This window comes from Arvicanthis niloticus, chromosome 21 (genome assembly GCF_011762505.2).
Source record: "Arvicanthis niloticus isolate mArvNil1 chromosome 21, mArvNil1.pat.X, whole genome shotgun sequence".
Lineage (NCBI taxonomy): Eukaryota > Metazoa > Chordata > Mammalia > Rodentia > Muridae > Arvicanthis > Arvicanthis niloticus.
The window spans coordinates 31,194,942-31,219,701 of NC_047678.1; the positions used below are offsets into that span (position 1 = coordinate 31,194,942).

The 24,760-nt window shown below is 37.5% G+C and overlaps 1 protein-coding gene across 5 annotated transcripts in view; it reads left to right on the top strand.

The window, feature by feature from the left end:
* Setd2 (SET domain containing 2, histone lysine methyltransferase) overlaps positions 1–24,760 on the top strand; it is an 89,701-nt gene that overhangs the window by 6,405 nt on the left and 58,536 nt on the right. For all 5 annotated transcript variants that reach the window (XR_013105588.1, XR_013105590.1, XR_013105589.1 and 2 more), the window contains exons 2-7: positions 9,491–9,506; positions 11,097–15,391; positions 17,831–17,962; positions 19,705–19,833; positions 21,616–21,739; positions 23,149–23,226. Coding sequence is in view for 1 of the 5 variants with exons in the window: in XM_034483764.2 (XP_034339655.1) it covers positions 9,491–9,506; positions 11,097–15,391; positions 17,831–17,962; positions 19,705–19,833; positions 21,616–21,739; positions 23,149–23,226 (4,774 nt within the window). In the remaining 4 variants the exon portion in view is untranslated. The remainder of the gene's footprint in view (positions 1–9,490; positions 9,507–11,096; positions 15,392–17,830; positions 17,963–19,704; positions 19,834–21,615; positions 21,740–23,148; positions 23,227–24,760) is intronic.

A 24,760-nucleotide genomic window follows, 5' to 3' on the forward strand; every position in this document is an offset into this window, starting at 1 on the left:
AATTTGGAGCAAGTGGTAATTTCTGACTATAGCTCTTGCAACTGCCCACTTCCTTGCCAAGTATAGTTTAGACCTACTCTTTAGGAAGGGTTCTATAGTGGTCGTAAGTGTCCTTTGTGAAGACATGATATAACTTACATTTTGATTCTTTTAGAGTCTGATATTTGGCTTCTTGGTAAGTAGTTATTAATTGCATACTCTCTTTGAGTAGCCAGACAACACCAGGTTTAATACATAAGTAGAACAAATATTTACTAATATTCATGTGGTTACAGAAATTCTCTTTTAATATTTACTTAGTTTATGTATATGAGAACACAGTATATGTAGCTACCTTCAGACACACCAGAAGAGGGCATTGGATCCCATTACCGATGGTTGTGAGTCACCATGTAGTTGCTGAGAATTGAATTCAGGACCTCTGGAAGAGCAGTCAGTGCTCTTAACCTCTGAGACAACTCTCCAGCCCCAGAAATCCCTCCTATGGAAACCCATTCTATATTCTTCAGCATGCAAAAAACTTATTTTTAGTATTAATTTTATTTATTTTGTATATGTGTGTGAGTACCTATACCTGTGGAGGGCAGGAACAACTTTTGGGAATCGTTCTCTTCTATCATGTGAGTCCCAGGAATTGGAATCAGAAATCAGAATATCAGGCTTGATGGCAGGTGCCTTTGCCTGCTGGGCATTGTCATTGAAATATACTTCAAAAGTTGCTTTAAAGTAACCAAAATAGATATACTCTGTGGTAACTTTAGCAGGTCCAATAAAAAAACAAAACAAAAAACTTCTATTGTACAATGACATAGGAAGCCAGTTGTATAATTGCTTACATTATATATAAATTATGTATATTGCACATTAATAATAGTTTGTGTAAGAAGTAATGTTGTTAACTGATGTGGCACATTAAAATAGTGGTGGCTGAATAGAGAAGCCTTTCCTGGAAAACTTTCTCTGTCCAGTATGGTGAGGAAGGTTAGAATAATAGTGTCACTACCTGGGAGAATCTCATGTTCTTTGTTGAAATATTTTGTTGTTGTTGAACAATGTGAAATGAGGGGCACACATTAAAATCCACAGTAGTATATCTTTCAGCTGAACATATGTTGGTGAAAAAAATTTTTTTCCTATCTATATGTTTTTCTGAACTGCATACATTGTTTACACATTTTTGTTTTCAGTATTTTTTCTAAATGAATGAAGATTTTATTTTTAGTTCTAATATATGAATATATATATGTATGTATGTGTGTGTGGTGGTATGTGCACATGAATGCAGGTACCTGCAGGACCAGAGGTGTCATGTGAAGTCGTCATCACAGACAGTTGTGTGTGAGCTAATCTGTGTGGGTGCTGGGGACTGAAATCAGGCCCTCTGGAGCAATAAGGATTTTTAACTTCTGAGCCAATTTCCCAGCTTTATGTAAGTGTTTTAAAAGGCGCGCGCGCACACACACACACACACACACACACACACACACACACGAGTTTTATAAGTTTTTTTTTTTTTAATTTTTTTTTCAGGATTGAAATAAACGAAGCTTGGGGCCTCATTCCATGCAGTACACTGTATCATATTTTTTTTCCTTTTTGTTTTTTTTGGAGACAGGGTTTTTTTCTGTAGACCAGGATAGCCTTGAACTCAGAGACCTCCCTGCCTCTGCCTCTGTAATGCTGGTATTAAAGGTATGTGTCATTACCTCCCAGCCATCCCAAGTTCATAGCTTTCTGATTTTTTTAAGATGATTTGGATGGTTACTAATACTGGAGCCTTACTGGCATTCATCTCTTTCTTGCAGTTTTGTTGTTGACTTAAGTTATTGTAGAAGAGTTAAGTTATTGTACTAGAGAAGTCAAGTCAGTGATGAATGTTTTATATATAAGTTATATGTAAACATATATACTTTATAACAATAAGTATTATATGTTTGTTTAAAGTTTTGCTATGTAGCCCTTGTTGGTCTGGTATCCCAGGATTCATAAAGAATGATTAGCATATATGCATGTGTAGCACTGCAGAACATATGGGGAAGTCAGAAAACACATTTTCAGGAGTGTATTTTCTTACATAGTTGGTTCCAGGGATTGAACTCAAATTTTCAGGCCTGTGCACAAGGGCTTTTATCAGCAGGACCATCTCACCAGCCCCAGGATATTTATTTTCTTAGTTTCACTGTCATGAGTCGATGAACTTACAAAATGTTCAGCAGAATTGAGTTACTAGAAAAAAAATTAAAAATGTAGCCGTAGACATTGAGCCTTAGAAAGGTGGTTCAGAGGGTAGGAATGGAGGATCTTGGCTCAGGTTTTATATGGTATTTACAACCATCTGAGCCAGAGGATCCAATACCCTCTTTCTGGCCTCCAGGGGCACCAGGCACTCACAGTTTGCACCTATATTCAGGCAAGCAAAACATCCGTACACAAAAAATTTTAGACTAAAAGTAATCGAGGCACTGAACAGTTACGTATTGATTGCAGTAATAGCAAAATAACTCTACACAGGATGAAATTGCATAAACTGTACACAGAAATGAATTTTGAGTTCTGTGTTTAAAAATAGTGACTCAAGATTTAGTCTGGTTAGCCATAATGTATGGTCCTAGTTATCTTTAGTTGTTGGCTTGAGACAGTCTAGAGTCATTTTAGAGAATAGAGCCTTGATTTAGAAGTTGCCCTGATCCTATTGGCATGGAAGCCTGACTATTAATAAATAGTCCTTGTCCACTGTGGGCAGCACCATTCTTTGGGCAGGTGGTCCTGGCTGTATAAGAAAGCTAACTAAACCTGACTACAAGCAAAACATCCCACAGTGTTCTTCCATGGTTTCTGCTTAAGCTCCTGACCTGACTTCCCAGAATGATGGACTGTAACCTAGAAGTGTAAATTGAATAAACTCTTTCTCCTTAAGTTGCTTTGGGTCATTGTTTTATCACAGCAACAAAAATCAAACTAGAATTTGAACCAATATGTTTCCTGGTTTCATATTGTACTTCAGCTATATGGTTACTGTTGGGTTAAGAGGACAAGAATTTTTTTTTTTTTTTTTTTTTTTTTGTAGTTTTTTGTGACTAATTATTTCCTAAAGATCTTCAAAGCCAGGCAGTGGTGGCGCACGCCTTTAAGAGGCAGGCGGATTTCTGAGTTCGAGGCCAGCCTGGTGTACAGAGTGAGTTCCAATGACAGGCAGGGTTACACACAGAGAAACCCTGTCTTGAAAAACAAACAACAACAACAACAACAACAACAAAACAAAACAAAAAGATCTTCAAAGAATACAAGTCTGATCATTGGTCAAGGTAACATTGTAAAACTTTTAAGTCTCAGTGTCACTATGTGATAAGCAGTGAATCAACCTGCATTGCTCTGAAACTCAGTTAAATATTCAGGGAAGACTCCTTATTGCTTTTCCTTGTGGTTCTATGCATACCTATATCATTCTTCTTTTACTTCTGTCTCTGTCTCTTATTTCAGTCTACATTTCTCATTTGTCCTAAATTACTTATTGTGTGTCTTATTTGTGCCAGAATCCCAAGGATTTAGGAGACGAGCAAGATATGTTTATTTGAGTAGAGTTTAGTCAAAGAATTTTTATGCATTACTAACTGAAATCATTAATAGCTTTCATGTTTTAAACATTTTATGCCAAGTGTTGTATGGAGGGTCTTAGGCACTCTCTGTAGTAAGTTCAGTATTACTATTGGTTTTATATATCTTTTCTGTAGCCTCTAGTTTTGGGGAATGACTTAGTTTAGAAAATGTTTATTTTGACTTTTAAATATTATTTTTATGTATACAATGTTCTGCCTGCATGTATGCCTGCAGGCTAGGAGAAGGCACCAGATCTCATTAAACATGGTTGTGAGCCACTATGTGGTTGCTGGGAATTGAACTGAGGACCTCTGGAAGACACTCTTAACATCTGAACCATCTCTCTAGCCCCAGACTTTTTTTTTTTTTAAATTGTTTCTGGGACAGAGTTTCTCTGTGTAGCCCTGGTTGTCCTAGAACTGCATTTATAGACCAACCAGGCTGGCCTTGAACTCAGAAATCTGGTGTGCCTCTGCCTTCCAAGGATTAAAGGTTTGTGCCACCATGCCTGGGTGACTTTTCTTAAATTTAAGCTTTTCGTTTTAATTTTTTTGTTTCAGAGTCCCATGTAATCTAGGCTGGTTCCTAACTTATTGTATGGCTGAAGATGACATTTTGCTCTTATGAGTCGGGTGGGGCCTTGTATACTATATCCCAGTCTGGTTTTGAGTTGGTGATTCTCCCACCTCTCCCTCCTGAGTGCTTGGATTACAGGCTAGCCAAATGGTAGTTTTATGTCTTTTCTTGTTAAGGATTCACCTTCCCTCACACTAAGTCTTTTTCTTTTGAATCTTAACAGTAAATAATCCTAATCCCAAATGCTGGGATTGAAGGCATGCACCCTGCCATCACCTGGCTGTTATTCTGTACTTTTGAGTCTTTGCCTGCACATATGTATGTGTATCATATGCATATCTGATATCCACAGAAACCCTAAGGGGTCATCAGATGCCTGGGTTGTAAGCTGTCATGTGGGTGCTGGGAACTAATTTTTGAATGCAGGATTTTAAGAGCTAATTTGTTGTCAATCATGGTGGTACATACCTTTGATCCCAGTACTAGGGAGGCAGAAGTGGGCAGATACTTGAGATTGAGGCCTGTTTAGTCATATAAGGAGTTTCAGGACAGTTAGGTCTACATAGCAAGACTCTTGTCTTTAAAAAGATAGCTAATTTGTATAAAAGTCTTTTAGTTAACAATTTGAAGGAGCTGATTAATTATCCCTTATTTTTGTCCTCTTTAATGCAGCTCAGATCAAGTAAGAATAAGACTGGAAGACTAGCATTATAGTACTCCAATCTGGGAAAAGTGCAGAATAGATACAAATTAAACATTAAGTAGATAAGCTTCTGTCCTTTAGTCTGATTATAATAGCTATTTACCTCAGACTTGTGCCGATTTTGTGTGTTGCATTGTGACTTGGCAGTCATAATAATAGCATATATGTAATGAGTATCTCTTATCTATTTATCAATCATTATCTATAGTACACCTGCATGCCAGGAAAGGTCATTGGATCCATTTATAGATGGTCATGAGCCACATGTGGTTGCTTCCTAGGCAACAGGGCCTCTAGAAGAGCAGCCAGTGCACTTAACCACTAAGCCGTTTCTCTAGCACCCACATACGAGTGTCTTATTAAGTACTTGGTATCAATAAAACCTTGGTATTAAGGTTTTATTTTAATTTCATGAGATTTTAGGAAGTATATGCATATTTATAGTTTTGGAAAATACCTAATTTCAGTTGTATGTTTATTATAATTTTCCCCTGTGGTGCATGTATTTTTTTTCTGTTTTGCTTTTTTTTTTTATTGTATTTTGCCAGCATGTATGTTTATGCACCACATACATGCAGTGTCTGTGTAGGCCAGAAAAGTGTCAACTACTCTGTGACTGGAGTTATTGACAGTTGTGAGTTGCCTTGTGGGTGTCACTCCAATGTATGTGTTTTACAAATTAGGAACATTAAGGTGTTCTAACCTTTGTTTTCTTGAAGCAGGGTCTCATGTAGCACAGATTGGCCTTGAACTCACTATGTAATTGAATATGAACTTGAATTTCTGGTCCTCTTGGTTCTACATCAAGGCACGCACTACCTACACACCTAGTTTATTCAGTGTTGGCTGGCTACTAAGCCCTGTTTTTTCATGCACGTTTGGCAAGCATTCTTTGTTCGTTTGCTTTTTGTTTTTTTCAAGACAGGGTTTCTCTGTATAGCCCTGGCTGTCCTGGAACTCACTCTGTAGACCAGGCTGGCCTTGAACTCAGAAATCTATCTGCCTCTCCCTCCCAAGTGCTAGGATTAAAGGCGTGCGCCACCACTGCCCGGCTTGACAAGCATTCTTAACTACATTCCCTAGTTCTCTTTCTGTCTCTGTCCCTCTGTTGAGTTAGGGTCTTTATATAGCCCAAGCTAGTTTTGAACTTCACTATGTAACCATAGATGGCTTTGAACTTGTAATACTTCTGCTTCTACCATCCAAGTATTAGAATAACAGGTATACAGATATATAACTATGCTTGGGTAGTTTGGGATAAGAATCTTGTTAATGTTTAGTTTGGTGTTGAACTCTTAGGCTCAAGCAGTTCTACTTAGCTTTCTAAATGGCTGAGACTACAAGCACATGCTATAGGACCCAGCGTTTATTTTGAAGTTTGATTATCTTCATCTCTTTGTAGCCCCTTCTTCCTTTAAAAAAAAAAAAAGAAAGAAAGAAAAGCTTTCGATACTATTACTGTTGTATGTGTGAAGGGGAGGTTATGTGATGTGTGTATGACTTTCCGCCTACTGTGATATGCATATGGTCAGAGGACATGGCTGTGGAGTCAGTTTTTTTCTGTCCTCCTCCCTGTGGGTTCCTGGCTGTTAAATCAAACACCTTCATCTGCTGAGCTAATGTTTTTCAGTGATTCTGTAATTTATACGTTTTTGCTTCTAGCTTTATTTAGGATTAAGGAATGAAACAAAATATGTAATGGCTTGTATAGTATGGTTGCAATACCTAGAAAATACCAGTTTAAATTTAAAAACCACACAGATACTCAAATGTGTAAGAAGGGTTTGTACACCAAGATGAAAACAGGTTGGATTCAAGAGCTTTTGCTTGTTTTGTAATTTTATCCTCTTTCTACCAATATTAGATTATGATTGATTGATTATCTAGACATGGTTTCTGTGTGTAGCTATAGCTTTACTAGAACTCATTCTGTAGACAGGCTGGCCTCAAACTCAGAGATCTGCCTCTAGAGTGGAGTGCTGGGATTAAAGGCGTGTGCTGGGGTGGGGGTGATTTGGATGTAAAGTGAATAAAGTAATGAAAAGGCGTGTGCCACTATCACCTGGCTTATTGTTAAAGGTGGTGGGCCACCACCACAGGGCTTTGTTTATGATGGACAGCCATTATCAATTAAAAAAAAAAACTTTGTGTATGTGTGTAAGCAGTGTTGAGTTCTCTGGAACTGGTATTACAAATGATTTTTAGATGCACTATGTGTGGGGGTGCTAGGGTCCTTTGCTCTTAACTACAGAGTCATCTTTCCACCTCAGCTGCTCAACTTTTTTGAGACAAGTCTGGCTGGCTTGAAGTTTATTATATAGACCAGGCTGGTCTTGAACCCAGATCAGTTTGCCTTTGAGTGATGGGATTAAAGGCATGGGCCAACCACCACCTGGCTTTTTAAAAAATCTTTTCTTTTTTAGATGTATTTATTATGTGTATGACTATTTTGGCTTTATGTATGGATGTGTACCACTTGTATTCTTGGAGCTCATGGAGGACTAAAGAAGGTATTGGATCCCCTGGAACTGGAGCACAGATGGTTGTACCCTACGTTGTGGGTGCCGGGAGCTGAACCCAATTCCTCTGGACGCAACACATAATCTCAGTTCTTTGAGCCATTTCTTTCTCCAGCACTAGGTTTTGTTTTTTGAGACAGGGTTTTCTCTGTATTGCCCTGGTTGTTAAAGAACTCTTTTTGTAGACCAGGCTGGCCTTTAACTTGCACAAAGATCCACCTGCTTCTGCCTCCCAAGCTCTGGGATTAAAGGCATGCTCTACCACAGCCACAGCATTAGATTTTTTTCTTAGTGAGAAAAATTTTAATTTTTCTTTGAATCTTTTGATTGTGCCTCCTCCTCCTCCTCTTCCTCCTCCTCCTCCTCTTCTTCCTCCTCCTCCTCCTCCTCATTATTATTATTATTATTATTATTATTATTATTATTATTATTATTATTATTATTTTAAGATAGTGTTTCATGTAGCCCAGGTTGGCTTGAGCTTGTTAGGTTGCTGAGGATGACTTTGTGAACTGATTTTTCCTTACCTCCCACCTCCCCAGTTTAGTATTACAGGTGTGTGGTGCCACACTTGTTTATACAGTGCCAGCAATCTACCCAAGGCTTTATGTGTATAAGATAAGCACTCTACCAACAGAGCTAAATCTTTAGCCTTTTCCGTTCCTTTTGTGACAGTGTCTGCCAAGTGACCCAGGCTAGCTTACAACTCTTGATTGTCTTGCCTCAGCTTCTTGAATGCTAAGATTACAGGTTAATCACTATACCCATCTAGCAAAAACATCCTTCAATTAACCGTTGCCATTGATAGTGTATGTGCTTTTATGCCTGGCAAAATATTACATATGGGTGATAATAGTCATCAGACAATTGATGAAGTACAGCAGTTCTAAATTATATATATGAAATTTCAGTGGTTCTTAAGACCCACTGAAAATAAAAACCTTTTATCTTTGGCAGTACTTGAGATCTTAACAATATATCTTTACTACATTTTTTTTTTGTCAGATCTTAACAATATAGCTTTACTACATTTTTTTTTTTTTTTTTTTTTTTTTTTTTTTTTTTTTTTGTCTTGTGGTATTGCAGTACTCTGTTGTTGTGGGGATTGAATTTAGGGCCATTTTCATTTTAGGCAAGCACTCTGATTGAGCTATTATAACCTCAGTCACTGTTTTGAGGCAGCTCTTATTGGAGCCCTGGCTGGCCTCCAGTTAACTATGGAACCAAGACTGGCCTTTAACTTAATCATGTTCCTGCTTCTGTTTCTCAAGTATTGGATCATAAGGCATGAAACACCGTGCCTGCTCCTTCTCGTCCTTTTACATGTTTTTATTTTGAGGTAGGGTCTACTAAGTTGTGCAGATTGGCCCAGAACTATCTTGCCCTTGCAGTTTTTGATCTTGAATCTTTTTGCTTCAGCATGCTGTATAGCTTAGATTACTGGTGCTGTTCATCACAACTTGTCATTATTTTATTCAAACTTCCATAAATACCTGTTAATGGAGCAACTGAATTGCTGTTTAGATCTATATTTGGAAAGAGGATTTTTGTATATTTCTCTCAAGGAGTGCCCCTTATTACATTTAATTGTTGCCTTCCTTCTATCTCATACTTTATACTTGGGCAGTGGTGAATGGGTTTACTTGTAGGAACTGTTCTGTTTTCATTTTTGCCTTTTATTTGGGGATCACTCCAAAAGTACATTCATTAAAACTAATCCTCTCTTTGAGATTCTTTACATTCCTGGTCTTTTAAACCAAGTTGTTTTCTACTTGGCTGCTACATTGTACATTTCTCAGTCTTTATATTTACTTCTTTATGTTGGAATTACTTTTGCAACAATCATTTTTTGTTACTTGTTAGAAAATGTAAACTTCTCAAGGTCAGGGATACTGCTGTACTCAATTGATTTCTGGTACTTAGCATAGTGGTTTGCACCATCTTCAGGAAATAGTTGTTACAAAAAATGTAACTAGGACAGTGAATGAGTGGACAGGTTTTCTAAGTATCTGTTTTGATTAAAGGTTACATTTTATCTTAAGTACTTATGATTCTTTTTATTCTTTTGCATGTTTTCTTGGCTGAATGGGAATAGAGAAGAAGAAAATGAGGTAAGTATAACTGAATTAGTCATTTAAGAAATGGCCTTTTAAGTTCATTTATTATAGCTGAAGATATTTAAAGTTACCTATCATTTTGACTGAAATGAAGTTAATAGTTTTAATCAATTTGATTATTTTGAGCTGTAATGTAACTCAGTAGGAATATTGTATATAACAAGAAAGTAAGTTTTATTTTATGTTCAGTGGTGTTTTGCCTGCATGTATGACTGTGTGAGGGTCTCAGAGCCCTGGAACTGGAGTTACAGACAGTTGTGAGCTGCCATGTGGTGCTAGAAATTAAACCAGGGTCTTCCGGAAGAGCACCCAGTGCTCTTAATTGCTGAGCTATATCTCCAGCACCAAGAAAGTAACTTAAACTTAAAAGATTCAAGAAATTTAGAAAGGTTACAGAAGCTTGCAGTTGTAGAATCAGTTTATCTGTCTCTATGTATTGTTTCCATATAATATTTAATTTGAAAAATATTGTTTATTAAATATTTGAAAACCACTGCTCTGCGTATAATGTAATATGTGTGTATATCGCAAAAGCTTTATTGCTTTTCTTTTTTTCTTGTTTGGATTTTCAAGAAAGGGTTTTTCTATCCAGCCTTGGTAGTTTGAGAGATACTTTGTCAGACAATGGAGAAGACTTCTTAGTTATATTTTGTTGTTCACATAGTAATATTAGAGAATAAATTAGCATTATTATGGTGGTGTGCTAAGGCAGAATAATTTCAACTTTTAGTGTGACAGAAGGTCTGCTTCTCTTGATTACTTTATCAGTAAAATGAATGCTGTAAGAGGCTAAGTTGTACCAGGGAAGGTCATTAAATTGCTTGAACTTGTTGATCCCTACCTTAAAACAAAAATAGACATATCACAAACAGGTGGGGTTTTTTTTTTACTTCATTTTAGAGTCATTGATCATATATATATACATACCATGTACTCTACTGATTCTATGCAATGCTAGGACACCCTTGGTTTATTTGATCTTTGGTGTTTCTTAGGTAAATAACACATAAGGAAAACTTATTTTGTGTACTGAGGTGTTATTTACTGCCATGTATATAAGTGTCCTTTACATTTTGTTGAAAATTCTGTTAGGCTGAGCGTGATAGTGATGATTGCAATCCCACACTGGGTAGGTGGAAGCATGAGCATTAACATAAGCTCACATAAACTGTGGGCCACCTGGTGAGAGTCTTCCTCAAACCCAAACACACCAAAACAAAATAAAACCAACTCCCAGAGCTATAACAACAACACAAAGACAGTTCCCCTCCAAAGAAGGGAGGAAAAAGGAAAGAAAATAAGACAGGACCGTGAATGTAGAGGATAAGTGACATAGTAGATAAAATGGAAAAAGTGCAGGTAACTGCTGAAGCTGGGGATAGATACGTAGTGATTTGTTATTCTTTATACTTACACTTATCTTTTTACTTAGGCCTAAAATGTTTAATAATGAACAACTGGATTCCATTTGTAGCATAGTGAAAGTCATATTACTGTTGGGTTTTTTTCCTTGACATTTTAAATTGTAATGACAGTTTGAAAGAAAGTATTTGTTATAGTAATAATTGTTTTGTTCTTTTGTAGGCAAAGATTGAAAATGTGCAGAAAACAGGTTTCATCAAAGGACCAATGTTCAAAGGTGTTGCTTCAAGTCGATTTTTGCCCAAAGGCACGAAGACAAAAGTTAATTTGGAGGAACAGGGACGGCAGAAGGTGTCATTCAGCTTCAGTCTTACAAAGAAAACTTTACAGAATAGATTTCTCACTGCACTTAGCAATGAAAAGCAAAGTGAGTCTCCAAATTCCCCAGCTACCCCTCTTCAAGTAGACTCAAACCCTAAAGTTAAAATGGACACTGGAGATAATTTTCCTGCCACAGAAGAATCTTCACCACCAAAATCAAGAGTGGAATTGGGCAGAATTCATTTTAAGAAACATCTGCTTCATGTGACATCCAGGCCACAACTGGCTACAACTACAACAGTAACATCTCCCCTTCCTCCTACAACACAGTTACCAGCAGTCATAGCAGAATCAACTATAGATTCACCACCTTCATCTCCACCTCCACCTCCTCCACCTCCCCAAGCCTCATCACCCTCACCACCAGCACCAGTATCGGAGCCAGTAGCCTTGCCTCAATCCCCAGTAACAGCACTAATGACATCACCACCAGGACCTTTGTCAGTAGATGTAGCAGTTAGAGCTCAGAAAGAACCACCAGTTAAAAGTGTACCGGAATTTTTAGAGGTGGATACAAAGCAAGATATTGTATCTAATAGTTTGGAAGAACACACAATTCAGACTTTGAAGGAACAAGCAGATAATCCCCTGCAAAAAGAAGATTCCCATATTGGGAAGGAAGAAGAGGTTTCAGACGGCTCTAAGATAAGCCTCAGTTCTAGAAAAGCAAATTCTAAAAAGAAATCTTCACAATTTGAAGGCACATTTCTTGGTTCAGAATCTGATGAAGATTCTGTACGGACTTCCTCCAGTCAAAGATCACATGATTTAAAATCTTCAACAAGCATTGAGAAGGAAAGAGATTTTAAAAAGAGCTCAGCACCTTCAAAAAGTGAGGATTTGGGGAAATCATCAAGATCTAAAACAGAGAGAGATGATAAATACTTTAGTTACTCAAAACTTGAAAGAGATACTCGATATGTATCTTCCCGATGTAGGTCCGAAAGAGATCGAAGGCGAAGCCGATCTCGTTCTAGATCTGACAGAGCCTCTAGAACTAGTTTGTCTTATTCTCGGTCAGAAAGATCTCATTATTATGATTCTGAACGGCGCTACCATAGGAGTTCCCCTTATCGTGAGAGGACACGATATTCTCGGCCATATACAGATAACAGGGCACGGGAGAGCTCAGACTCTGAAGATGAGTATAAGAAGACATATACAAGGCGCACTTCAGCCCATTCCTACAGAGACCTAAGGACATCATCATCTTATTCTAAATTTGATCGGGACTGTAAAACTGAGACCTCTTACTTAGAGATGGAGAGAAGAGGAAAGTATTCTTCAAAACTAGAAAGAGAATCCAAGCGGACTTCAGAGCATGAAGCCATAAAAAGATGTTGTTCTCCCCCAAATGAACTGGGATTCCGGCGGGGGTCATCATATTCCAAGCATGATAACAGTACTTCCCGTTATAAATCTGTTCTTTCAAAATCTATATCCAAGTCTGATAAATTTAAGAATTCTTTCTGTTGTACAGAATTAAATGAGGAAAACAAACAATCTCATTCTTTTAGTTTGCAGACTCCTTGTTCAAAAGGTAGTGAATTAAGAACAATTAATAAAATTCCTGAAAGAGAAAAGACTGGGTCTCCAACTCCATATCAGTTAAATGATTCACCTACTTTAAAAAAGCTAGATGAATCTCCTATTCTTAAGCCTGAATGTATAGGGCATGATAGCCATGAGAGTATTAAAGAATTGGAGTTATCAAAAGTGAAAAATGATCAATTAAGAAATTTTTGTTCCATTGAATTAAATGTAAATGGATCTCCAGAGACAGAAGCTGACGTGGCAACATTTTGTACTTCTAAAACAGATGCTATTTCAATGACTTCCGATGATAGTGTGACTGGATCAGAGGTATCCCCTTTGGTCAAGGCTTGCATGCTTTCATCAAATGGATTTCAGAATGTTGGTAGATGTAGAGAAAAGGACTCAGATGATACTTGTAGGCAGCATAATAAGTCAAAAAGTCCATTTAGGGAAATGGAACCTTTGTTGTCACCACACCATGATAAACTCATGTCTTTGCCAGTTAAGACTGTAGATTATTCCAAAACATTAATTAAAGAACCAGTTGATAAGAGACATTCTTGCTGCAAAACCAAAGATTCAGATAGATACTGTTCTCCAAATGAAAGCTCTGAAGCTGAAAATACTGAACCTTCAGTTACGAAGATTTCTTCAAATAGCTTCGTGAATGTGCATTTGGAATCCAAAACGATTATATGTGATAATAGGGAGCTAACAGATAAGCACTCAGAATTTACATGTGATGAACATAAGCAGAACATTGGTAGCACCAGTTCAGCTTCTCTTAACCATTTTGATGCTTTGTATGAGTCTGTAGGGAGTTCAGGTATTATTTCATCTCTCCAGAGTCTTCCATCAGGAATAAGATGTGAAGAAAACACACCTCTAACTCTAGGTGCGGTGCAGAGTAAAAAAGGCATAGATTTTTTAAAGTATGCAGGGAAAGAAACAGATGTTGGTAGTGCCCTTCCTGATTTAGGAAAAGGATTTTCTTCTTGGGAAAGCAGGCAGAATAACGTGTTACCTGGGCAGTCTTTGCAGGAGGCTCATGAAGAAGGGAATTCCATATTGCATGAGAGAAGAGGAAGACCAGAAATCTCCTTAGATGAGGAAGAACGAAGAGGCCATACACATATATCTGATGATTCAGAAGTTGTATTTCCTTATGATTTGAACCTAACCATGGAAGACAGTGATGGTATAACTTACACCTTAAAATGTGACAGCAGTGGTAATGCTCCAGAGATCGTATCTACTGTCCATGAAGATTATTCTGGATCTTCTGCAAGTTCAAGTGATGAAAGTGATTCAGAAGATACAGAATCTGATGACAGCAGTATTCCGAGAAACCGTCTCCAGTCTGTTGTGGTTGTGCCAAAGAATTCTACTTTGCCCATGGAAGAGACAAGTCCCTGTTCTTCTCGGAGCAGTCAGAGCTACAGACATTATTCTGACCACTGGGAAGATGGATTAGAGTCAAGGAGACATGCATATGAGGAAAAGTATGAGAGTATGGCAAGTAAAGGCTGTTCTCAAACTGAAAAATTCTTCCTTCATAAAGGAACAGAGAGGAATCCAGAAACTTCTTATTCACAGTTCAACAGGAAAGTAGATAATCACCTGCCTGAAATTGCTCATTCTCAAAGTGATGGGGTCGATAGTACAAGTCATACAGACTTGAAATCTGATCCTCTAGGTCACCTGAATTCAGAGGACACATTAAGGGCCAAAACATCTAGGCCACAAGAGCTACCAGTTTATTCTGACGATTTTGAAGATATCCCAAATAAGTCTCGGCAGCAGATGATTTTCTCTAATCGGCCAGATAGTAGTAGACTAGGAAAAACAGAGCTGAGTTTTTCTTCCTCTTGTGACATTTCCCGAATGGATGGCTTGCACTCATCAGAAGAGCTCAGAAACCTAGGGTGGGACTTTTCCCAACAAGAAAGGCCTACTACCACATACCAGCAACCTGACAGCAGCTATGGAACCTGTGGTACACACAAGTATCAGCAAAATACTGAACATTATGGTGGAACCCATAATTACTGGCAAGGAAATGGCTATTGGGACCCAAGATCAGCAGGTAGACCTCCTGGAGCTGCATATGATCGAATCCAGGGGCAAGTACCAGATTCTCTAACAGATGATCGTGAAGAAGAGGAAAATTGGGATCAGCGAAGTGGATCACATTTCTCAAGCCCATCCAGTAAATTTTTCTTCCACCAGAAGGACAAGGGATCAGTGCAAGCACCAGAAATAAGCAGCAACTCAATTAAAGACTCTTTAGTTATGAATGAAAGGAAAGATTTTTCAAAAAACTTCGAAAAAAATGATATAAAAGAGAGAGGGCCTCCTAAAAAACGAAGGCAAGAATTGGAGAGTGATTCTGAAAGTGATGGTGAGCTACAGGCTAGAAAGAAAGTTAGAGTGGAGACAGAACAGGAAGAGTCGTCTGTGCCCCTACACTCAGAGCTGATGGGGCCTTCATGTGCTATGGATGACTTCAGGGACCCACAGCGATGGAAAGAATTTGCCAAGCTGGGGAAGATGCCTTGTTACTTTGATCTTATTGAAGAAAATGTTTATTTAACAGAAAGGTGAGCCTGACATAGTTTTTAAATAAATTTTTGCTGCTTTTTTGTTGTTAAAAAAAAGAAAGAAAAAAATCACCAATTAAAAGTAGCTTTCCAGCAGTTTAGACTGAAATAAGAGTTAAGTGATAAAATTTAGATAACAGAATCTATAAAATGGCATTTTCTATTTAGAATTATTAATACATATCCTCCCATTTTTTTTTCATCTAAGAAAAATGATGTCTAGGATTTTTTGTTTGTTTTTTATAATTCCTTTAGTTATTAAAAAGTATAATTTAAGCTGACCTGATTTCTCCTTTTATTTCATTCTTCTTTCATGTGGTTTCAAAAGTATAAGCTAGCCCACTTTTTCTTAATTCCTTTTTCATGTGGAATTGTGACAGAAAAATAAAAGTTCAGTGAGCAGACAGGTGATGGTTCAGTGGAAAAAAGACTTCTTTTCCAGAGGACCCAGGTGCAACTCCAGGCACCCACATGGTCACTCTCAGCTGTTACTCTGGTTCTAGGGAATCCGTTTCCTTCTGGTCTCCTCAGACACTGCACACACATAGTACACAGGCATAACACACAGGCAAAATACTCAAACTCATAACTTTAAACAATATTTTTTTTTTTTTTTTAAAAAGGGGCAAATGATTGTTAGAAACTGTTTTCCTTTTTCTTCTTTGTTTTGTTTTTCCAGACAGTTTCTTTGTATTTTCTGCTATCCTGGAAATTGTACTGTAGACCAGGCTGGCCTCAAACTCAAGCTGCTTCTTCCTCTGCTTCCAGAGTGCAGGGATTAAAGACCTGTGATACTACGTCTGGCCTGATACTTACTTTTTTCTTTAAAACAAGTGCACACGAAGCACCTTTAGGTACTATAAAGCCATAATTAGAGTACAGTTTATATATATATTTATTTTATGTGTATTGTTGACTGGTGTTTTGCCTATATGTCTGTGTTGGGGTGTCAGATTCCCTGAAACTGAAGTTGCAGAGAGTTGTGAGCCACCATGTGGGTGCTGGGAATTGAACCCTGGTCCTCTAGAGGAGTAGGCAGTATTCTTACTTGCTGAGCCAGCTCTCTATCTAGTTCCTTAAATTCTAATTATGTGTGTCTGTATATGGGCTTGTGCATGTGAGTTGGGCCTACAAAGGAGTGTTAAGTACCCTGGAGCCCCAGAGGTAGATATGAGTTAAGGGAGGTAGGTGCTAGAAATCAAGGTCCTGGTCCTCTAGAAGAACAACAAGCACTCTTACCCACTGAGCCATCTCTCCACCCACTGAATGTGCTTATTAAATTTCTCTGTACCCATTTTCTTTTGTGTAAAGTTCCTCTAGTTGAGATTTAGTCTAGCTATCATCTCTTTAAGCACTTTGAAAATTTTGTTAAATTTTTATTTGTAAAGTATGTGTAAGTTAAGACTTTATTCTATTCATTTATTTTTGTGACAGTTTCATGTTGCCCAAGCTGTCCTTGAACTCCTGATTTTTCTAGAAACTTGACTTCTCAAGTACACTCCACCACTACCAGATCTAGTATGGGTTCTTATGAACGTAATAGAACTTGAATAGGTTATTTTCTCTATCAATATCTTTTTTTAAAATTTTGTTTGTTTATGGTTTCTAAATGCCAGTGCCTTGAACATCTTCATGTTTATTCCTAAATTACATCTTTATTGAGAGAATTTTGCTTCTAAAATCTGTACTGAATAATTATTTTTTAGATTTTAGATTTTTTTTCCTGAATGCCTCACAATATTACCTGAGCTGGCCCAGGTCTGTGCCCTCCTGCCTTTGCCTCTTGAGCTAGTGCGACAGGCATTCACTAACCTTTCTGCTCTGGTTCTTCTATAGTCATACTTCATTTTTAAATGTCCATTCTCTGGAAACAGATGTATACAACAAGCGTTAGACTAGTAAGGGATCCCGTAAAAGATTTGGTTGAGTTAAACATATAGACACAAACAAGTTTCCTCCCCTTCCTTCCCCTCTGTTCCTCTTCTTCCCTTCCTCTTACTGTGGTGCCTAGAGCCTATTTGTATGCTACCAGCCAGTGCTCTACCCCAGACCTTTGTTTTCTGCAAGCCCTAACAGGGGGTCTTCTATTGTTCTGGCTGGACTTGCCTGGTTTAGGCCGGCTTTGAATTTGGGTACTTTCCTCAGGCTCGTAAGTAGCTTTGATAATAGGCATACACCACCACACCTGGCTTTTATCTGACTAATGCCAGTAATTTAGATCATTATTATTTCATTCTCTTACCACCTTCTCTTTTGGGAGTGGATGAGGGCGAGGGTATAGAGACTTGCCAGGCTTGCCTTCGGTCTGCTTCTACCTTAGTGTTGTCTTTTGAGTGGTTGACTTAAGAAATAAATATGAAACTGAGCTTCAGTACTTATTTGATCAAATTATTATCTTCAATAGACTGTAACTAAATTATATGTAATTTTACCCAATAGGAAGAAGAACAAATCCCATCGGGATATTAAGCGAATGCAGTGTGAGTGTACACCTCTTTCTAAAGATGAAAGAGCTCAAGGTGAAGTAGCGTGTGGAGAAGATTGCCTTAATCGGCTCCTCATGATTGAATGGTAAGCAAGATGGTCTGCTCCTCACCTCATGTAGTGTATGTCTTTAATGAAAAATAATTAATGAAGGAGAAAATGTTAACCTTTTCACTATATGTAAATGAATACTTATGAGCAATAAAATTTTCAGTGTTTAATAGAAAACAGGTATTAAGATGAATTTCCACTGCATTGCTCATTAGATTATAGCATCTGGCACATAAGTGTTCTATAAAACAGTTTTACTATTATTATTAATAATAATAAAAGTAATTGCTACTTTTTTCTTTTTTGGCTTTTTTTGAAATTGGCTCTATTATGTAGCCCTGGCTGTCCTAGAACTTGCTAAATAGACCAGGCTGGCCTCAGACACACATATTTGCCTGAATCTGTCTGGCTCTGCCTCCCAAATGCTGGGAGTAAGGCTTGTAAACAACGACAGTTAGCCTCTGCAACTACTTTTCATTCAGTGATGATTGTTTCCTGAGAAGTAAATTGTGGCAGTTGTGGTAATTTGATGATGAAATAAAACACCAAAACTTGAAAATTCAGAAGGTGGATACCAACACTCATAAGGCAGAGGCAAGTGGATCTCTGAGTTCTAGGACAGCCAGGGAGGGCTACACAGAGAAACCCTGTCTCAAAAGCCAACCTTTTGCCTTTGTAGTTTCCTCAGAAAAGTATTAATGTGTACAACATAGGCATATATATATTTTTAAGCACTGATCTTTCTTCAAAGACACTTTATGGATGTTTTTAGTAATTTTTTACTCTTTGGTTTTCCCCACCCCCACTTGAGACAGGGTTTTCCCATGTATCTCTGGCTGTACTAGAATTCACTATGCAGACCAGGTTGATGTCAAACTCAACAGGCATGCACCACTACTGCTGGGTGGTTTTTTTTTTTTTTTTGTTTGTTTGTTTTTTTAAATACATAGAAATAAAAGAATATTATGTATACTTTTGAACAATCAGACCTGATCAGAACTGCATATACAAATCTGCCTAATTTTTCTCTGTCCATAGTTGACCATAGTAATTAATTTTCTGCTGCTACATACTTGATTGGTATAATTCATAAGATGCTATCTCTGCATTAAAAATGTTTCCTTTGTTGTTTAAGGTATATATAGCCTTGGCTGGTCTGCAGTTTGCTGTGTTGATCAGCCAGGCCTAGAACTCATAGAGATATCCACCTGCCCTTCTGCCTCTCAAGGTTAGGATTGAAGTAGTGATTGCACTACCAGGTCTAGCTAAAAATGTTTGATAGTTGTTTTTAACCAGTCTGATTAATGAAAATTCCTTTTTTTCTTAGTGTTTTGTTTTTTATATGTATGGGTGATTTTGCCTACATGTAAGTCTGTTGTATACTAAGTGCATATCTGGTGCCTGTGGAACCCAAAAGAGAAGTCTGATACCCTGGAGCTAGAGTTGCAGATGGTTGTTAGCTGCCATGTGTATATTGAGATTCAATCCCAAATTCTCTGGAAGAACAGCTGGGCCATCTCTCCAGATTATTAAGCCTGATTATTTTATTCTAGAAAAAAAGTATTAGTCTAGACATGGTGTGCACACTTTTTATCCCAGCACTCAGATGAAGAGGCAGGCAAATTTTTAAGTGATAATACTGAGGAAGGATCATTGGTTAGCCACACCTAAACTTGTGCAATAGAGGTGAGGTATTTGTTGTATAACACATTCTGTTGAAGATGTTACAATTCTTTATGGTATTTAAAGAATTATCTTTCACCCATTTCTCATTTCAGTTCCTCTCGATGTCCAAATGGAGATTATTGTTCGAACAGACGGTTTCAGAGAAAACAGCACGCAGATGTAGAAGTCATACTTACAGAAAAGAAAGGCTGGGGCTTAAGGGCTGCTAAGGATCTTCCTTCGTAAGTTTGGTTTCTATTACCTTTCACTTCATCTTTTGTGTTGTTGGCTTGCCTATGTAGAATGACTACTTGGTAACTAGTTTGTTAAATTGATTTCTAGAAAATGAAGAAAATCCATTTTGTTTTTTTGGAAGGTTTGGGTTGTTTTGTTTTGTTTTACAGTTAGGATGAATGACTTTTGAGGCCTTTCATTTAGCTGAATCTTCAAGCCTAAATTGTTAGTCCCTGCATATTGCTATATTCTATAAATTTCCACTGTTGGATATTTTAGTGCTTGGTTAGATTCTGGTATTTAAACTTGCCTCAATTAAAAGTATGAGTTGAGTGCACTGTCATTAGACTGTTTGGTATAATACAGCACATTTTAAGACAGCAAATAATCATTCCGGTGGGGTCTGACTCCCAAGCTGGAGTGAAGCTCTGACTTTGGGCAGATGACCAAATTTCTTTAAACTCTCTGTCTGCCTTAAAACACATGTTACATAGCTTCAGTGATCAGGGAGGAGAATTTGGTTTTTGATAAAAAAGGGAAAGATCTTATATTTTAGTATTTTTAGCAGTTACTGTTATTTACAAGATAGCCTGTGTAGGACTTGAAAATTTGTCATTATTATGCATCACAAAGTTGGTACATTTCTTTGGTCAGAAAGAAACATCTTAGGATTTATTATTTTTTACTTTACATGTGTAGATGTTTTATCTCAATGTATTTCTGTGTGCCTAGTTCCGAAGATCCATTGGATCCTATGGAATTGGAATTACAGGTGGTTGTGAGCTGCTGTGTTGGTTGCTGGGGGTTGAACCTTGGTCTTCCCAAAGAATAGGCAGTGTTCTTAATTGCTGAGCCATCTGTTTAGTTCTTTAAATATCGATTATAAAGATAATGATTTAACTTTAGGTTTAGCCATGAGTGACTAGGTTGTTATTAATGAACTCTAACTTGGCTATTACAAAAATAAATTTATTTACATTTTTCTATGGGATACTTTTGAGTTTTGTTGTTCATGAGATACAGACTTTCATTGTATAGCCCTGGTTGGCAGGGAACTCAAAATAGACCATGCTGGCCTTACATGCTGGCTAGACTCACTGTGATCTGACTGCCTCTTTATCCCAATTGCTGAAATTAAATGTATGTGCCACCTTCTTCAGCTGAGATAGATAGATTTCTCTGAGTAGCCCTAGCTGTTCTGGAACTCACTCTGTAGACCAGGCTAGCCTCAAACTCACAGAGATACTTCTGCCTCTGTCTCCCAAGTGCTGGGACCACCACCGACAGCCTAATTTATTATTTTTTTTTAAGAAAATTATTTTCAGTTGGTAGGGTAACTTTTAATAAGTACTTTATTTCAATATCATAGCTTCTTCTGAGCTCTTTGTAAGCTGTATTTAAAATGTGTCTTGGGGGGGGGGGGGATTACTGAAGGGTGTTACTCAGGGCCTTGCATAATGCCAAGACGGACCTTATCAGTGAGCTCATTCCTCAACACGGTTGTTTTTGTATCCAGTTAGAGAATATGCATCTTGGAAGTCTGTGTAAAGCTTAACTATTTCTTAGACTTAGTGGTCTCTTAACTATTTTAGGAAAGAGGTAGGTGATGTATGCGTGTTGTCTTAGTACTCAAGTGACTGAGGTGGGGGGGGGGGTGTTTCAGGTTCAAGGCCTGGCTGGGCATTGAGTACATAATAAATATTAAATATTTTGCATTTTATGTTTTAGTAGTTTTGTAAATTTTCAGTGTAATTCCTATGCTGGAAGTGCTATTTTTTATTGTTTTGTAGGAACACCTTTGTCCTGGAATACTGTGGAGAAGTACTTGATCATAAAGAGTTTAAAGCTCGGGTAAAAGAATATGCACGGAACAAAAACATCCACTACTATTTCATGGCCCTGAAAAATGATGAGGTAAGCAGTGTGAATGTGTTTACTTGAAACGGGTATGACAACTGTTTCATTGGGGAGATAGAGCATGGGTGGGTGGACATACTGATTGATGTTTAAATGACAAAAATTGGGCCAGAAGAAATGAACAAAATTAAATATCCTTTTGTGCCTCTAATTTCTGCACTGGGAAGATGTAGGCAGAAAGATCAGGAGTTCAAGACCTTCGTCATCTGTTCAGTAGCCAGCTTGTGGTACATAAAACTCTCTCGAAATGAAATAAGACAGAATCAGAACCATATGTAGTTTCTATTTGTTTACAAATGGATGGGAAGAGGTGGTGTGTATATGTAAATACAAACATACATGCTTTATACGACAACTTTAAAAATCATGGATGATTCCTAGAGTGTTTTTATGTGGGTTATTTTTTAATGCTGCGAAATTTAGAGATGTCTGTCATTCCATTTTAAAGTGATGCTAATGAGCATGTTACTTGTTGATATAAACAACTCTATATAAAGATTATTTTTCATAAAACCTTTTATGAGAAATGATGTGTTAATGTTGTATTTTGCATTTTCATAAATCTCTTCCATGTGTGGTTTGATAATGCTTTGCTTAATCCTTAGATTTGCTTCTATATTCAAGGTAAAAATGCTAATTCTTGCCACCTATCTCTAGACTCACTTTTTAGCAATCTGGGTGTGGCCTCTGGGATTCCCAGTCTAGGGCATTTGGACATTACTCAAGTTGTAGAGCTACTGAACTGTGGCACAGTGTCTGTTTTAAAAGGAATTATTTCACATGTGAGATTGAAATGCAATAAAATATAAGAAATAGAAGAAGAAAAAAATATAAGAAGTAGGTAAGAGAGACAAGTTATATTTTCTGTTTTGTTTTTAAGACCAGATCTTAACTTTGTAGCTTTGGTCTGCCTAGAACTCAGTAGGCTGCCCTGAATTCTCAGTGATCCTGTCCCTGCCTCCCAAGTGCTGAGATTAAAGACATGGGACACTGACCTAGAACGAGCTAAGTACTTCAGGATGATCTTGAATGTCAGATCCTCCTGCCTCTACCTCCTGGTTTCGAGGATTACAGGCCTGTGCTACTATGTCTGGTTTTATGAAGTGCTGAGGATTGAACCCAGGATTTCTACGTTCTAGACATAGACAGTCTCTGTACAAACGAAGCTTATCCCTAGCCCCAAGAAATGATTTTGCCTTTAAAGAAACTACCTAACAAAAATTCTAAAAAAGCAGTCAGCCATTTGTTGCTATTATAGAAAGTTCTCTAAAATAGGATAAGAACCAAAGGGATGTATGTGGGTTTTTTTTTGCATTAAAATTATCTTAATGCATTTTCTTTTTCAAAAGGCATGGATATTTTAAGATCTCACTTTAAGACTCTTAAAATTTTCTTCTTTTTCCCAGATAATAGATGCTACTCAAAAGGGGAATTGCTCTCGTTTCATGAATCATAGCTGTGAACCAAACTGTGAAACCCAAAAAGTAAGTTGATATAAATGTTTAAATTTTGAAGTATTTATTCAAGATTGCTGTTTTTACCATTAATTTTAGTTTCTACATCAGAGGTAAGTACTCTTTTAATTTTTTCTTATTTTACTTTATTCTCATTTTAGAATGTTTAGATTTAAATACAAAAATGTAGAATTGCAAAAATAGAGTGCATGGCCAGTTATCACCCCTCACCTACCTTCCCTAAGTGCTTATGAAGTTTTGATTAATCAAAAGACTATTATAATTTTATAGTAAAGTAAGATTTTTTTAAAAGGTAAGATTTAAGTTGTTACATTTGTGTGTGTGCATGTGTATGTCTGTATGTATGCTCTCATGCGTGCATGTGCATATGTGTGTTGAGGTCAGAGGAGAACTTGGAGTTGAGTCTTTTACCATGTGGGTACAGGAGACTAAACTCAGGCCTTTACCTGAGGAACCATCTTGTCAACCTTTTATTATCATTTTTACACCTATAATTTTTTCTAGTCTAAAATTCAACTGGGAAATTTGTTACACTTGATAGTTTCCTCGTCTATAATTATTGTAGATTTTATTTCAAAAGCAATGTAATACAAACGTAAATCTGAATTTTCATCAGTGGTTATTGTCATTCATATTCATATATTTTTTTAGATTTTATTATTTGTTTTATGAGTACGCTGTAGTTGTCTTCAGACACACCAGAAGAGGGTGTCAGATCACATTGCAGATGGTTGTGAGCCACCATGTGGTTGCTGGGAATTGAACTCAGGATCATTGGGAGAGCAGTCAGTGCTCTTAATCATTGAGCCATCTTTCCAGCCTTCAGATTTTTTTTTTTAACAGTAAAATTTGTTGTCAGGTAGTGGTGGCACATGCCCTTAATTCCAGCATTTGGGAGTCAGAGGCAGGCACATCTTTGTGAGCTGAGGCAAGCCTGGTTTTCAGAGTGAGTTCTAAGACAGACAAGGTTACACAGAGATACTGTCCTGAAAAAAATGAAGCAAAAAGTTATATGTATGTCTTGGATATTAGCTTGCATGTATTTCTGCACTAGGTGTGTCCAGTACCTACAGAGTCCAAATGGGTTGTCAGATTTGCCTGAGACTGGAGTTAGATAGTTGTAAATTACCATGTAGGTGCTGGGAATTAAACCCTCATACTTTGACAGTGCTCTTGACCAGTAAACCATCTTTCCAGTCTTTCCTTCTCCCTCACTTTTTTCTTTTTCTCCTTGTTCTCCCCCAACCCTCTTTCTTTTGAGGGTTTTTCTTTGTTGTTTGTTTGTTTGTTTGTTTGTTTTTTGTTTTTTCGAGACAGGGTTTCTCTGTGTAGCCCTGGCTGTCCTGGAACTCACTCTGTAGACCAGGCTGGCCTGGAACTCAGAAATCCGCCTGCCTCTGCCTCCCAAGTGCTGGGATTAAAGGTGTGCGCCACCACCGCCGGGCTCGACAGGGTTTCATTATACACAGACTTGGCTGGTTTGGAACATGCCATCTAGATCATTTGGCCTCAAACTTGCCTGCCTCTGCCTCTTAAGTGTTGG